Source organism: Pristis pectinata, chromosome 5 (genome assembly GCF_009764475.1).
Source record: "Pristis pectinata isolate sPriPec2 chromosome 5, sPriPec2.1.pri, whole genome shotgun sequence".
In the NCBI taxonomy this organism is placed as follows: domain Eukaryota; kingdom Metazoa; phylum Chordata; class Chondrichthyes; order Rhinopristiformes; family Pristidae; genus Pristis; species Pristis pectinata.
Window position 1 is genome coordinate 86543942 of NC_067409.1, and position 15407 is coordinate 86559348.

General features: G+C 42.6%; 1 protein-coding gene across 2 annotated transcripts in view; it reads left to right on the plus strand.

Moving 5' to 3' along the window:
• Nucleotides 1-13738: 13738 nt before the first annotated feature.
• capn7 (calpain 7) overlaps nt 13739-15407 on the plus strand; it is a 41378-nt gene continuing 39709 nt past the window's right edge. Inside the window, exon 1 of one of the 2 annotated variants that reach the window (XM_052015536.1) lies at nt 13739-13975. In XM_052015536.1, coding sequence (XP_051871496.1) covers nt 13775-13975 — 201 coding nt within the window. In that variant the 5' untranslated portion in view covers nt 13739-13774. The remainder of the gene's footprint in view (nt 13976-15407) is intronic. The other variant, XM_052015537.1, reaches the window with a different exon arrangement.

The following is a 15407-nucleotide window of genomic DNA, read 5'->3' on the forward strand; positions in this document are numbered from 1 at the left end:
GTGAAGGTAAACCCAAAGGGTTTCTACAGGTATATTAAGAGGCAAAAGGATAGTAAGAGACAGAATTGGTCCCCTAGAAGATCAGAGTGTTGTATATGCGTGGAGCCTCAGGAGATGGGGGAGGTCTTAAACAGTTTTTTTGGCATCAGTATTTACTCAGGAAACTGGCATCGTGGATATGGAAGGAAGGGAAAACAAGCACTAGTATCATGGAACATATGGAGATTAAAAAGGAGGTACTTGATGCTTTACAGCGAATAAAGGTAGATAAATCCCCAGGGCCTGACAAGATATTTCCTCGGACCTTGAGAGAGACTAGTGTAGAATTGCGGTGGGCCCTGGCAGATATACTTAAAAGGTCCTTAACCATGGGTGCGGTGCCAGAGGACTGGAGGATAGCTCATGTTGTTCCATTGTTTAAGAAAGGCTCGAAGAGTAACCGGGTAATTACAGGCCCAGTGAGCCTGACATCAGTAGTGGGTAAATTATTGGAAGGTGTTGTGAGAGATAGGACGTATAAGTATTTGGATAGTCAGCATGGCTTTGTGCGTGGTAGATCGTTTTTAACGAATCTTGTGGAGTTTTTGAGGAGGTCACTAAGAAAGTAGATGAAGGTAAGGCTGTGGATGTTTCTACATGGACTTTAGTAAGGCCTTTGACAAGGTCCCACATGGGAGATTAGTTCAGAAGGTTCAGTCAATGGGTATCCATGGAAAGGTTGTAAACTGGATTCGAAATTGGCTGAGTGGGAGAAGACAGAGAGTGGTTGTGGATAGTTGTTTCTCAGATTGGAGGCCTGTGACTAGTGGTGTGCCTCAGGGATCTGTGTTGGGGCCATTGTTGTTTGTGGTATATATCAACGATCTAGACGATAATGTGGTAAATTGGATTAGTAAGTTTGTGGATGACACTAAGATTGGAGGTGTAGTGGACAGTGAGGAAGGCTTTCAAAGCTTGCAGAGGGATCTGGACCAAATGGAAAAATGGTCCAGAAAATGGCAGATGGAATTTAATGCAGACAAGTGTGAGGTGTTGCATTTTGGAAGGACAAATCAAGGGAGGACATACACAGTAAATGGTAGGGCGCTGAGGAGTGCGGAGGAACAAAGGGATCTGGTAGTTCAGATGCATAATTCCTTGAAAGTAGATTCACAGGTAGACAGGGTTGTAAAAAAGGCTTTTGGCATCCTGGCATTTATAAATCAAAGTATTAAGTATAGGAGTTAGAATGTTTTGGTGAGGTTGTATAAGTCATTGGTGAGACCAAATTTAGAATATTGTGTGCAGTTCTGGTCGTCGAACAACAGGGAAGGATGTCAGTAAGATTGAAAGAGTGCAGAGGAAGATTTACAAGAATGTTGCCGGGTCTTCAGGAGTTGAGTTATAAGGAAAGATTGAGCATGTTAGGACTTTATTCCTTGGAGCGGAGAAGAATGAGGGGAGATATGATAAAGGGTTTATAAAATGATGAGGGGCATAGACAGGGTTAATGCAAGTAGGCTCTTTCCACCTAGATTAGGAGAGATAAGTATGAGAGGACATGGCTTTAGGGTGAAAGGGGAAAGGTTTAGGGGGAACATTAGAGGGAACTTCTTCACTCACAAGAGTGGTGGGAGTGTGGAATGGGCTGCATCTGAAGTGGTAAATGAGGCTCGCTCTTAACTTTTAGGAGTAAATTGGATAGATACGTGGACGAGGGAGGTCTGGAGGGGTATGGTCTGGGAGCAGGTAAATGGGACTAGCTGAATAATGTTTCGGCACAGACTAGAAGGGCCAAATGGCCTGTTTTCTGTGCTGTAGTTTTTCTATGGTTCTATCAGGTCAACCATCTACAGCTGCTTCATCAGTGTTCTTCCTTCTATCATAATGTCAGGAGTGGGGATGTTCAGTGATGATTACGCTATTTACAGCTCTATCTGCAACTTTTCTGCAAATGAAGCAACTCTCACCTAGGTGCAGTGTGACCCAGACAATATTCAGGCATGGGCTGGTAAGTAAATTCATGACTCCAATGAGCGAATCTAACCATCTCACCACTCACCTTTGACATTCACTAGCATTGCCATCATTGAATTCCCCATCATCAATAACCTACCGCGTCACCACTGACCGGAAACTCAAACTGAACCAACTACAATTATGTTTATGGCTACAAGAGTCGACAACAGGCTGGGTATCCTGTGGCAAGTGTGCACCACCTACAAGGCATAAATCAGAAGCATAAAGGAATAAACTCTGCTTTCCTGGTGTACAACTCCAACAATTCTTAAGAAGCTTGACACTATCCAGGACAAAGCAATTCATTTAATTGACATTCCATCAATCATTTAAACATTCATTCGCTCCATCTCTGTTGAACTATGGTTGCATTGTGTAGCATCTCCAAAATGCATTGTGCTTACTCACCTTGGCTACTCCAACAGTGTCTCCAAAACCATAACCTCTACCATCAAGAAGGACGAGGACTTCAGGCACATTGGAGTACCATCGTCCTGCATATTACCCTCTAAGTCACTCATCATACTGACCTGTAAATATATCGCAGCTTCTTCATCAATGCTGGATCTAACTCCTGAAATTGCCTCCACAATAGCGTTATGGAGTACTTCACAGAAGGACTGTAGCAGTACAAGAAGCTGGCTCACCACCACTTTCTACGGTGGACAAAAGTGTTTTGCCTTGCCAGTGATGCCTCAGATCTGGAAAAATGAAAAGGTAGGTCACATCTGAGCTGCTCATTTAGCACCACTGCCATTTCCCCCAGCCAAACCCCCTACACGTTGCCTGTCCTTGGTTATCTTTACTCAAGAAAACCTATCAATCTCAGTACTGAAAATTATAATGGAACTCTCATTCACCTGTTGAAAAGTTGTAATATTCTATAAGCCCACTACTGAAAATATGGAGAGTATAAATTGTTAAATTTTCCTGCACGTTTCTACTGTAGGAATTGTTGAGGTAACATAGTTTCCCAGACTCAATGGGCACAGTGGATATTTATATTCATATTATAAATGTAACTATTAAGAAAGTGAAACTCATTGTTGCTGATTAAAGAATCATAGAAAGATATAGTAAGTAGACAGGCCCTTTGGCCCACCGAGTCTGTAGTGACCATCAACCACCCATTTACACTAATCCTACATTAACATTAACAAGGAATCCACTAGAAATCCAACATTATATAGAAGTCACCAATTGCATCTATAATCATAGAAAGGAGAATAGGTACTAGTGACAAGGGATGGATAAATGAGCTGCGAAATTTGGCTCCTGCTTATTTGCATCAATTACTTTGATGTACAGGTGCCAAGCTGCATGTGCACCTTGTTTGCTGTAACATTTGCTGTCCGGTAAAATCAGCAGTGCATTAGCTGTGTTTCTCACATACACCAGAAATCTGCAGCACAGGCAAACTGTGGTGCTAATTATCATGCAATATTGATTTCATGTCATACTATCAACTGGAACTGCAACAATCCCATCAATGCTGAATGCTAAATCACACTTAGAACCCAATCTTAAGCACCCTTAATTACTGCGGGTTTATAGGTCATTGATTGGAAGGAGAGATCATTGGAGGACAAAGTAGTGACTGCTATTGTCTGAAGAGATGAATTCTGTTAAAGTTTTCACAGAGTGATCAGCTATGAACTTTTCTGATGGACAGGATTGCTATGACTGTGCTCTCAATCTTTCAGTCACCGTGCCTGCAAATAAAGTTTGATATATAATAATGTTCTTAAGAGAGAACTTCGTCCTGGTTCCCAAGGGCCATACCTCCTGAGCTGGATAAATCTGAACAGAATGAAGAATAATCTTCATAAAGAAAAGTACGCTTAACAACCACCTACTGTACCTGTAAAAACAATTTTATTCGCTAAGACTACAATCTATACCTGGACTAATCCCAATGTTACTGCACTTGTTATCCCTCTATGTTTATTATACATTTGCACTGTTTTTTTTCTTGTCAACTGTTATGAATATACTGTTTATTAGCTTGCAGTTATGTCCTGTGGCTCTTTTCTAGTTTCCTTTGGAATAATAATCTGGGTATTTTGTGTCTCCTTTTCATATTTCTTTGCACATGGCTTTTCTACTATTATATCTCTCCGTAATCTCCTTAAAGTATGTAACACTCTGTTATATACTTCCAACCACGCCAATGGCTCTTCTCATGTTCTTCCCACCTCCTCCTCCTACAGGCATGCAACTGCTGGGCATGGAACATTATTCACCATTCAAACTTCTTAACTATAAAGATCTTCTTTACTCATTACCTTTTTATCATCCACAAATTATACTTTGGAAAAACAAGGAAGAATTTATGGTTTAGTGTTTTTAAGACATGGATGAAAATTGCAGGTGTTAGTCCATGGTTTAAACTTTAGGTTTAAAGGTACCAAAATGTCACACATTACAGGCATGTACTGACCAGCAACAGCAGCAATAATTCTTTTTTGAAAATTGGTATGAAAGAGGGAATCAGCAGAGAGGGGAGCAGTTGAAGGGTGCAGCTCAAATAGGGCACAACAGCGAAAACAGAGCGCACAGAGAATCAGCTTTGTAGGCTATTCCTACACCCAATCTGTAGGATTACTCTGGATATCAACAACTCAAAACCACTAAGTTTGTCTACATCAAGCAAGTTCATTTAATTCTATAAATTTTCTAATACTACGAACATTATGCTAATATATTCACATGGGTTGGATTCCTGGTTGCTTGGATTATTGGAGAGAGTAAATTGGATATGAGGACGTCCTCAAATTCTGGTTTCCAAGTTGTTGATCAGACTAGTTCATTCCTGAGCGACCTTAAGAGTACTCTATCTTATACCCCATTTTGGATTGCAGCCTGCATGATCAGTTCCTGATAGGTTGACATCCTGTCCAGTCCAGAGTGATTGGTTGGTGGGTGCTGGCAACCATCAAAGTGTGCACGTCTATGACAGCCAGTCAACCTTGCATCATTTTGTACAACTGCTTGTTTTTGAGGTTCAAATCTTTTCAGGTTCAGGCACAATTGTAGCTTTGTCAGTCCTTTGTCTCTCAGGAAGTAAGTAGACATTGCCTTCATCTCACAGCCCATGGTGGTCTCCAAACAGCCTATCCCATACTTCATCAACTTCATTGTACCATGTATCAGTATCACTTCTTCAGCCTCCATGATCCAAGTTACATATGGTGTTCATTAGCAAATTTCACTTCTCTCTAGCCATTTTATTTTGCTCAAGTCCATTAACATATTGCCTCTAAATTACATAAGTTCACACGCGTTAGCGAATCACCTAAACTTCCTGAACCTGTAGGAAAAGCATCTGAAGGTTGAAGTGACAGCAGATGTCTGTATCTTTTCTAGACGAAGAGGTCATGTCTCACACATGACTGGCAAAGTTAGCACCAGCCGCAACCTTTTCGCCTCTGAACCTTTCAGTGTTTAGCATTTATTTAAGACTAGCAGTACATAATGAATAATACAGTAATCTGATAGGTGTTTTAACAGGGTCAGCACCTACATTAATTTCACTCTGTCAATACTGGTCAGACCGATGGACATTGGGTTTTGAGCCTCGGCTTCCCACAGATGCAGGACATCATAAACCATACAAAGAAGGCAATTGTAGGGCTCTCCGAAGAATTGTGAACCACCAGGCATCCCCTCCGTTAATGTATTTCTGGTGTGCAGTATTATACAGGTGTGCACAAGATTTCCAGGAAGTAGCCAGATACTATTTGTCTTGCATCAGTTCAAACTCCTTGTGTCATCAAGCTTGCATGTTTGCAACCCCTTGCCATATTTCTCATTCTATACTGGTACCTTGCCTTTTCACTTGCTTGATGATAATTGGGAAGAACTGAATCAATGAAGACCAATGGGAAATGTGCTGGCGGTGATCAGAACAGAATAGAGCAGGAAGAGACCATTCAATCCCTCAAGACTGCCCTACTACTCAGTAGGATGATGGCTGATCTGCTCCTGGCCTTGTCTCATCTTCTGTACCAGATCCCCATAGTCCTCAATTCCCTGACTTTTGAAAAACGTATCTACTTCCTCTTTAACTATCTCTAATGATCTAGTCTCCACAACCTCTTGGGCAGAGAATTCCAGAGATTCACTGTCCCCTGTGAGAAGTTTTTAGGCACCACAGTTTTAAATAACTTGTAACCACAAGCACTCATTTAAGATTATCCCACTTGTGGAAACATCTCGACATCTACCCTGCCATGCTCCCTTGGGGTCTTTTATGTTTCAATAGTTCTTTACTATGATTAGTTTGTTGCAGTGATGTGGTAACATAATGAAAGATTGGCTGTTGCGTTTGGCTTTGATAATGCTCAACTAGCTACTGGATTACTTCCACCATAAAAGGAAATCCCTGAATCCCAGACAGTATTATTTGTAGTTGATATTAGACTGTTACTGCCAGATTCCTCTCATCTTCTTCACAATGATTTTATTACAGATCACACACACTCAGAGTCTTTCCCTGCCTGAATTACAAATCTTACTACTATTCTGGACACTGTGACTGGTGCCTATTTAAGGTAATTTCCAGATCCATCCAAATAGCAGAAATATATTCTAACCATGCAGATTGGTTGCTCAGTGATACATCAACTTGGGGTTAGTCTTTCATTGTAACGCTCACGGGCTTCATTGGAGAGGACTTTCAGGGGTCTAGTCAGCCAAGTTGAAGGTGAAATAACTCATCGTCTGGCAGTCATCCATTACGCACTGCATTTCACAGTTCCAAAAGGTTTTTTTTTCTTCTCTCCAACTGCCTTTTCTTCGATTAACTAGACAGTACCAAAGACATTGTGTCGCTGAATAACACACAAAATGCTGGAGGAACTTAGCAGGTCAGGCAGCATCTAGGGAAGGAAATGGACAGTCGATGTTTGGATCGAGACCCTTCACCCAGTCCTGACGAAGTGTCTAACCTGAAACTTCAGCTGCCATTTCCCTCCATAGATGCTGTCTCTAACCCGTTTGAATTCCTCCAGCATTTTGTGTGTTCCCCCAGATTTCCAGCAGCTGCCCATCTCTCGTGTCACTGCATACCCGCAGCTTCCACCCTGCCGTAGGCATTCCTATTGTTCTCTCCACCCTTCCCTTATTACATTTTAAAACACACCCCTTTTCTCACTTTTTGAGTTGTGATGGAAGATCATTGACCTGAAATGTTAACTGTTTTTCTCTTTACAGATGCTGCCAGCATTTTTTTCTTTCAGATTGCTGGCAGCTTTACAATTGATGTTTGATGGAGTTGGCCACTCTACCCATGCAAGATGATGTCAGGACCATTTAATAAGATCTGGAACATGTTAGCTGAAGAGATGGTAGAACTATCTGCATTGAAGTGAACTTAGAAAAGTGAAATATGTTGGGCCAAGGGGAAGAGTATGGTGAGGAACTAATTAGACATATCTGTCAAAAGACCCAACACAATTACAATTATTCAAATATTCTTCATCTATGCCATTTGATTCAGTGATATGACTGGAAAGGTGTTCTAAATTCACCTTCACCAATGATGTCTGAGTTCAGTCAAAAACGTACTTACAAATTATTCCTTTCACATAATTTTAGTCAGTGTTACAGAGCAGTACAAGGTCAAAATAATGATGACACCAACTCACACTTACATAATGTCTTGAACAAATATAAGTGTCCAGACAAAAATAATTGAAGAAAAAAATGAGATATGAGGAGTTGGGGCTAAATGCTTAGTCAAAAAAGGAGGATTTTAAGGAACGCCTCAAAAGATCATGGGGTGATGGAACAATTGAAGAGTTTCGGTAGGCGATTTCAAAGCACTGGGTACAGAAAGCTTGACCACCAATCGTGAGGTGAATGTATAGTGGCAGGTACGAAAGATGCCAGAGTCAGAATGATGTAGATGAAATTAGTTTTCAGAATCAGAATCAGGTTTATCAGTGACTTATATGTTGTGAAATTTGTTGTATAGTGAAAAGACATAAACTTACTATAAATTACAAAATAGTGCAAAAAAAGGAATAACAAAGTAGTGTTCATCAGTTCATGGACCATTCAGAAATCAGACGGTGGAGGGGAAGAAGCTGTTTTGGAATCACTGAGTGCGGGTCTTCAGGCTCCTGCACCTCCTCCTGATGGTACTAATGAGAAGAGGGCATGTCCCACATGGTGAAGATCCTTAGTGATGGATGCCACCTTCTGGAGGCACCGCATCGTCAAAATGTCCTCAATGGTGGGGAGGGTTGTGTCCGTGATGGAGATGGCTGAGTCTTCAACCCTCTGCAGCCTCTTGCAATCCTACGCATTGGAGTCTTCATACCTGGCAGTGATTGCAACCAGTCAGAATGCTCTCATCATACATCTATAGAATTTGCAAGATTCTTTGATGACATACCAAATTTCCTCAAACTCCTAATGAAGTAGAGCCACTGGCATGCCTTCTTCGTGATTGCATCAACATGTTGTGCCCCGGATAGATCCTCCCAGATATTGACATCCAGGAACTTGAAGCTGCTTACCTTTTCCCCTGCTGACCCCTCAATGAGGACTGGTGTGTGTTCTCCTGACTTTCCCTTCCTTAAATCCACAATCAATTCCTTGGACTTGCTAACGCTGAATGCAAGGTTGTTTTTGTGAACCACTCAACCAGCTGATCTATCTCACTCCTGTACACCTCCTCGTTGCCATCTGAGATTCTACCAACATCATTGGTGTCATCGGTGAATTTATAGATGGCATTTGAGCTGTGCTTAGCCACACAGTCATGAGTGTAGAGACAGTAGAGCAGTGGGCTAAGCACGCATCCTTGAGGTGCGCCTGTGTTGATTGTCAGCAAGGAGGAGATGGTATTACCAATCTGCACTGACTGTGGTCTCCCGATAAGGAAACTGAGGATCCAGTTGCAGAGGGAAGTACAGAGGCCCAGGTTTTGAAACTTATTGATTAGGTCTGAGGGGACAATGGTGTTGAATGCCGAGCTGTAATCGATAAACAGCAGCCTGACGTATGTATTGCTGTTGTCTAGGTGCTCCAGAGAGGAGAGCCAGTGAGATTGTGTCCACTGTAGACCTGTTGTGGCAGTAAGCAAATTGCAGCGGGTCCAGGTCCTTGCTCAGGCAGGAGTTAATTCTAGCTATGAGCAACCTCTCAAAGCACTTCATCACAGTAGATGTGAGTGCTCCCGGGTGATAGTCATTGAGGCAGCTTCTCCAGTTTTGGAGAGAAATGTGTTAATTTGCAATAGTACAATGGCTGTAGCCCACTTAACCCTCTGCCCATGAAGTGCATGGGAAAGAAAACTGGAAGAGTGAGATGGACCATTAATCTGCTAATTTCTAAGACACTCAGGACAAATTTCACCTCACCACCTTTCAAAACAGTATTATCTATTTACCCATTTAATATATATGCAGCAACCTGAATTTAATATTATCTACTAGTTTCCCCATTATGTTGTTCCATTTTCATCATTGCTACCAAACATATTCAGCTGTTTTTGTTGCTTGTTTCTTTTTTACTCAAGCTTCATTACTTAAACTTTGCACATTTAATTCGTTCCCATCATTTCTACAACATGTTTGCTAAATATAGCATTGGTTCAGATCCACAAGGGAATCCTACAGGGGAATTACATTGATTGTGTGTTTTTCACAATCCCTGCTGAGTTAAGTGGTATTTCCAATCCAGTTTAGAAATCAGTTGAGTTAAGGGAAGAAACGTGGAACAAATATGAACTAAAGTTCAAATGTATGAGAAAAGAAACAGGAATATCCTTTCATGAAATTGCTTGTGCATACTGTTGAAATAATTGCACTGCTGGAATCCTCGTGAAAGATGATTTGCCCTGCTATCTTCAAAAAACAAGAAACCTGGTGAAATGGATGATATATTCCTGAAAAGAAGCAGAAGCCAAAGATTGATGGGAAATTGAAGGAAAGGGTGAAGTGTGGGCAGCAGAGTGGTTGAAGATATGGGACAGAGGATCAGTTCCAAAGATAAAGGGAGGCCGGGGCATTATGGTGTCTAAGATCCAAAGGGCTTGAGACAGCAGTGGGGATTCCAGTCATGGAGTGGATCAGAAGTATTGGATCAATCTGTCCAAGAATAATAGGTTTTCTTAGTGGATCATGAGGAGGCATCTTTGTTCTCCTGGTCCACAAGCACTGCTGGAAAGACAACTACCATCTCGAAACAAGGAATCTCACCACCCTACAGCTGCCAGCCTTCCCAAAGCCTGGGACACCCAGTCTACAATTATTACATTCAAAAGACATCTAAAATTTAAGGCAAGCAACTTCAGTTACATATTTAAATTAGGAACCTGCCATCAGAGGGCAGGTTAGCTACTTCAGAATTAGAATTAGAATCAGAATTAGGATATCACTGACTTACATGTCATGAAATTTGTTGTTTTGCAGCAGCGGTACATTGCAAAGACATAAAATTACTGTAAGTTACAAATTAAATAAATAGTGCAAAAAAAGCAAAGCCATATTCATGGGTTCATGGACCCATTCAGAAACCTGATGGTGGAGGGGAAGAAGCTGTTCCTAAATCATTGAGTTTGGGTCTTCAGGGTCCTGTACCTCCTCCCTGATGGTAGTAACGAGAAGAGGGCATGTCCCGGATAGTGAGGCTCCTTAGTGATGGATGCCACCTTCTTGAGGCACCACCTCTTGACATGTCCTCAGTAGTGGGGAGAGTTATGCCCGTGATGGAGCTGGCTGTGTCTACAACTGTCTGCAGCCTCTTGCGATCCTGCACATTGGAGCCTCCATACCAGGTGGTGATGCAATCAGTCAGAATGCTGTCCACCGTACATCTATAGAAATTTGCAAGAGTCTTTGGTGACATACCAAATCTCCTCAAACTCAAAACAAAGTAGAGCCGCTGGTGTGTCTTCTTCATGATTGCATCAATGTGTTGGGCCCAGGATAGATCCTCCAAGATGTTGATGCCCAGAAACTCGAAGCTGCTCACCTTTTCCACCATTGACCCCTCAGTGAGGACTGATGTGTGTTCCTGAATTCCTCCTGAAGTCCACAATCCATTCCTTGGTCTTGCTGACATTGAGTGTGAGGTTGTTGTTGAGACACCACTCGACCAAAATGCTCTAAAACCCACCTCCATGAGAACTATGTTAAAACAGTCAAATGTAGGGAAGCAGTAAGTTTCCCATTTTTGAAATTTTGACTTAGTCTTACCTATTCAGATAATGATGGTTGGGGTAGTTACAATTGCCCTTTGTTACTCCATATTTGTTATCGGTTTAATTTCTTTTTTTCTTTTGGCTTTTGCTCACGGATTTACTTGGCTTGATTACTTGGCTACTAATTTCAGCTGAGGTACAGTTATTTCCAGGCATTAGGAATCACAGGCAGAGACCCACAACCGTACTGTCCTGTGGCATGTGAAAAAGATGAGTTACCATCAACAAACTGCAGTTGATGAACGAAGATCGTAGAATCATACAAATATACATCACTGAAATGGGCGTTTACTGCCTACCTTGTCCATGTGGACTGTGATGCCTATCTACAATAATTCCATTTTGCCTCCATGAGGCCCTTATCTCTGTACTCCTTTCCTATCCAAGTACCTGGTCCAAATGGGCTTTAAATGTTGTAATAGTATCGGCCTCCACTACCTCCTCTGGCAGCTCGTTCAAGTGTTCACCAGCTTCTGTGTGAATCGAATCTAAATGAGCAGGTAGAACATTGAATACTCTAAAAGGCATTGCTGCCTGGATCCAATTTATTCCCTGCACTATTACTGGGACAAGTCACACATGATAAGTTATACAGAAATAATCCAATGGAACCTTCACCAGATTCTCAACGTTTTGATTAAGTTTGGCAATCAGTATCCAAAAACTTGTGTGTGGAATTTGCTAGCAGGACTCTTGCAAAGCCCACTGTATCATCCATGGGCTTTATATAATGTTTGATTTTTAATTATTGTATTGTAGTGACTCACCGCACCGGCATCGAACCGGCTACCACCTACCAACATCACGATCGTCGTCGGAGGCCCCGATCCAAGATGGCGCAGGGCCCTCCTTCTTCCTCATCGTCAGGCTGGGAAAACACGCGCGCGGGAAGGTCAGGTGACCTGCACGTGACGTCAGCGCGGGAACTGTAGCGCGGGAAGTTTTCGGATATTAAAGGCGCACCACACCCCTGTCACGCATTCGACTTCGGATTTCGAACCAGCGACTCTGTATCTTCATTTCGTAGCGTGTAGCTAGCCGCTACAGTATGATATTTTACTCCTTTGATGATTCCACCTCTGTCACATCAAAGGTTTGGGCAGTTTGTCTCAACACAGCAAAAAGCTATTTATATAACACCTTAGATGATCTCAGGATGTTGCAAAGAGTTTCATGACGAATGAAATAATTTTGAACTAAAAATAGAAAGGTTTAGAAACACTTTGCGAGTCATGCAACATTCAGTGGAAAGAGAAATGAATCAATGGTCACTGACCCTTCTTCAGAACTGGGAAAGTAAGAAAATAAGCAAATTGTCATCATTTCAAATGCCTGCAATGCAGGGCTGACAAACAACAATTAGTAAAAGTTCAGTGAAATTTCCCATTAGTAACAGGTAAGATCAAAGTTCATCCCACCTATAGCTTCCCAATCCTTTATTTCCCTTTAATGTCTTTTTGTGAGTGGCAACCTGGCACTCTGAAGTTTTCAATGCAATAACTGCCTAAATGAAACCACAAGGTGAGATGCTTAACCACAAAGGTTCCAACAGTTATCAGGTAATTACAAATCAGCCGTTCTGGTAAATACACTCATAACTATTTTGTGGCGACACAGCTACACAGGATGCTGAAGAAGGCGTTTGGCCTGCTTGCCTTCATCGGTCAGAGCATTGAGTACAGGAGTTGGGACGTCATGTTACAGCTGTACAGTTCTGTGTGCAGTTCTGGTCAGTTGGGTATAGGAAGGATATCATTAAGCTGGAAAGGGTGCAGAAAAGATTCATGAGGGTGTTGCAGGTACTGGAGGGCTTGAGTTGTGAGGAGAGGCTGGATAAATTGGGATGTTTTTTCCCAGGACGGGTGACTTACAGAGTCTTACAGACCCTACAAAATCATGATGGGTGTAGGTAAGGTGGATGGTCATGGTAACAGTCTTCCCCCCCCCCCCCCCCCCCCCCCCCCCAGGGTAAGGGAATTTAAAACTAAAAGACATGGACCTAAGATGAGAGGGGAAAGGTTTAAAAAGGACCTGAAGGGAGATTTTTTTCACACAGAGGTTACTGGAGATATGGAACAAGCAACCAGAGCAAGCTGCAGAAGAGGGTACATTTACTACGTGGAAAGGATACTCAGACAGTTACGTGAACTGGAAGAAGTTTAGAGGGCCAAACATTGGAAAATGGGACTAGCACAGACATCTTGCTTGGCATGGACAAGTTTGGCTGTAGTGCCTGTTTCCATGCTGTATAACTCAATGACTCTACCCATCTATGTTGGAGTTTGTGCATCTGTACACATCGGGCAGCATGTAAAGACTTGAATTTACATTGGGAGCCTTCACATACCTTTTGAAATCTAACAATGAAATAAGTCCCTATTGTAATGCTGGAAACATTGTAGCCAATTTGTGCACAGCAAGCTCCCACAAATTCCAAAATATGGTAATGACGAGGTATTCTGTTTTCCCATTGACCCCAGGAAGCTGCTCTTCTTTGATATGGTCCCATGAGATCTTTCGAGGGAGGAGGGAGGAGGGAGGCCCCACTGGAAGCGGAAGTAGATGTGGAGGGTGAGCCGTGCAGGGCCGGATGCGGAAGTGCCTGTGGTGCGGCTGTGGGTGGCAGGTGCCGTGTCCCTGGGCCTCGCTGCCCGGGCCAGGATGGACCCCAGCGCCCTGGAGCAGGATGCTGTCAAGTTCGCCCAGATGGCGGTGAGGAACGACCAGAACGGCCGGTTCACCGAGGCCGTCTTCTACTACAAGGTGAGACTCGGGGGTGAGGGGGTTGCACCGGCCTGGCCTCCTCTCCTGCTGCAGAAGCAGGGTCCCGGGGTGTGCGGGGTAAGGCACGGTGATGTGTCACACTGCCGTGCACCGTGCCTGCCCCACCTCAGGGATGTCTCCGAGCAGTTCCCTGCCTCTCACCGGTTGCCTGCTGCCTGCTGCTGTGTATGTTGCCGGAGTTGCAACCATCGGTGCTGCAGGCTGATGATGTGCAACGTTAGTGCAGCCTCATCCTGATGAAAGCTCATCGACAAAAGTACGTTTATTTGTTTCCCTCTCCACAAATGTTGCCTTGAACTCCTGGGTATTCCCAGCTTTTTCTGTTTTTGGTTCACATTTTCAATCTCTGAACCCTTTTTTGCTTTAGAGTTAGTTACTTGGTCGTTACTGTTCTGTTAGTGGTAGTGTAGAAACAAACGAGGGTGACAGACAACATTCAATCTGCAATTCAGATCCGTTAACAGTTGACAAGAAGGTTCTTGATGCAGATCTTTCTTCAGAATCGAGAAATAACCAAGTGTCTGTATTGGATTCAGTAAGAGTCAACATACCTGACTGTTGGCTTGTGTTTGCCTGTGCAGTTCCTTTAATTTATATGTTGAAAGGTCCGCACACAAGTGCTGGTGAATGTGTTATTAATTGGTTAGCAACATTTTTAGCACTTTTTTTTGCTCTTCCCCACCCCACTTGCAGGTGTAACTGATTGCACCTGTCAGCTTCTGTCTTAAGAAAAATGTAATAATGACATGGATACTGCAACTGTAGATGATATTGATGTAATTTCTGTTTCTACAGTTTAAGTAAAGTATCCTTTCAGATCAGTGGTAGCCCTTTTGCCTCCCTCAGAAGGTTCAAGTTCAGAGTTCTATATTTAAGCAGCTTCCAATCATAGAGTGCATAACGTAAATTGTCCTGCAGTGCTTCACAAAAGTGATGTTAAAAATATTTGATAATGCCCTGCATAAAATATTAGGACAGACAGCAAAGAAGCTTTAACAAAAATAGAATTTAAGTGTTTAAAGGAAGAATAAGGAATGGAAGAGGTTTAATTAAGGTATTTCTCAGCCTATGGTAAAGCAGATGAAAGTACAGGTGCCCCAAAAGTAGAGCGTTTTAAAAATTGTGATGCTCCACAGGTTAGAATTGGAGGATTCAGACATCATAAAGATATTGGACTATGAGAAACAAGGACGGCACAGTGTCACAGCTAGTAGAGCTGCTGCTTCACAGTTCAAGTGACCTGGGTTCGATCCTGACCTCTCCTACTGTCTGTAGGAAGATGGTACATTCTCCCTGTGACAGCATGGGTTTCTTCCCATATAGTGAAAATGTGCTGGCTGACTGGTCATTGTAAATTACCCCAAGTGTGTAGGTGAGTGGAAGAATCTTGGCAGGAGGTGGTTTGGAGTTG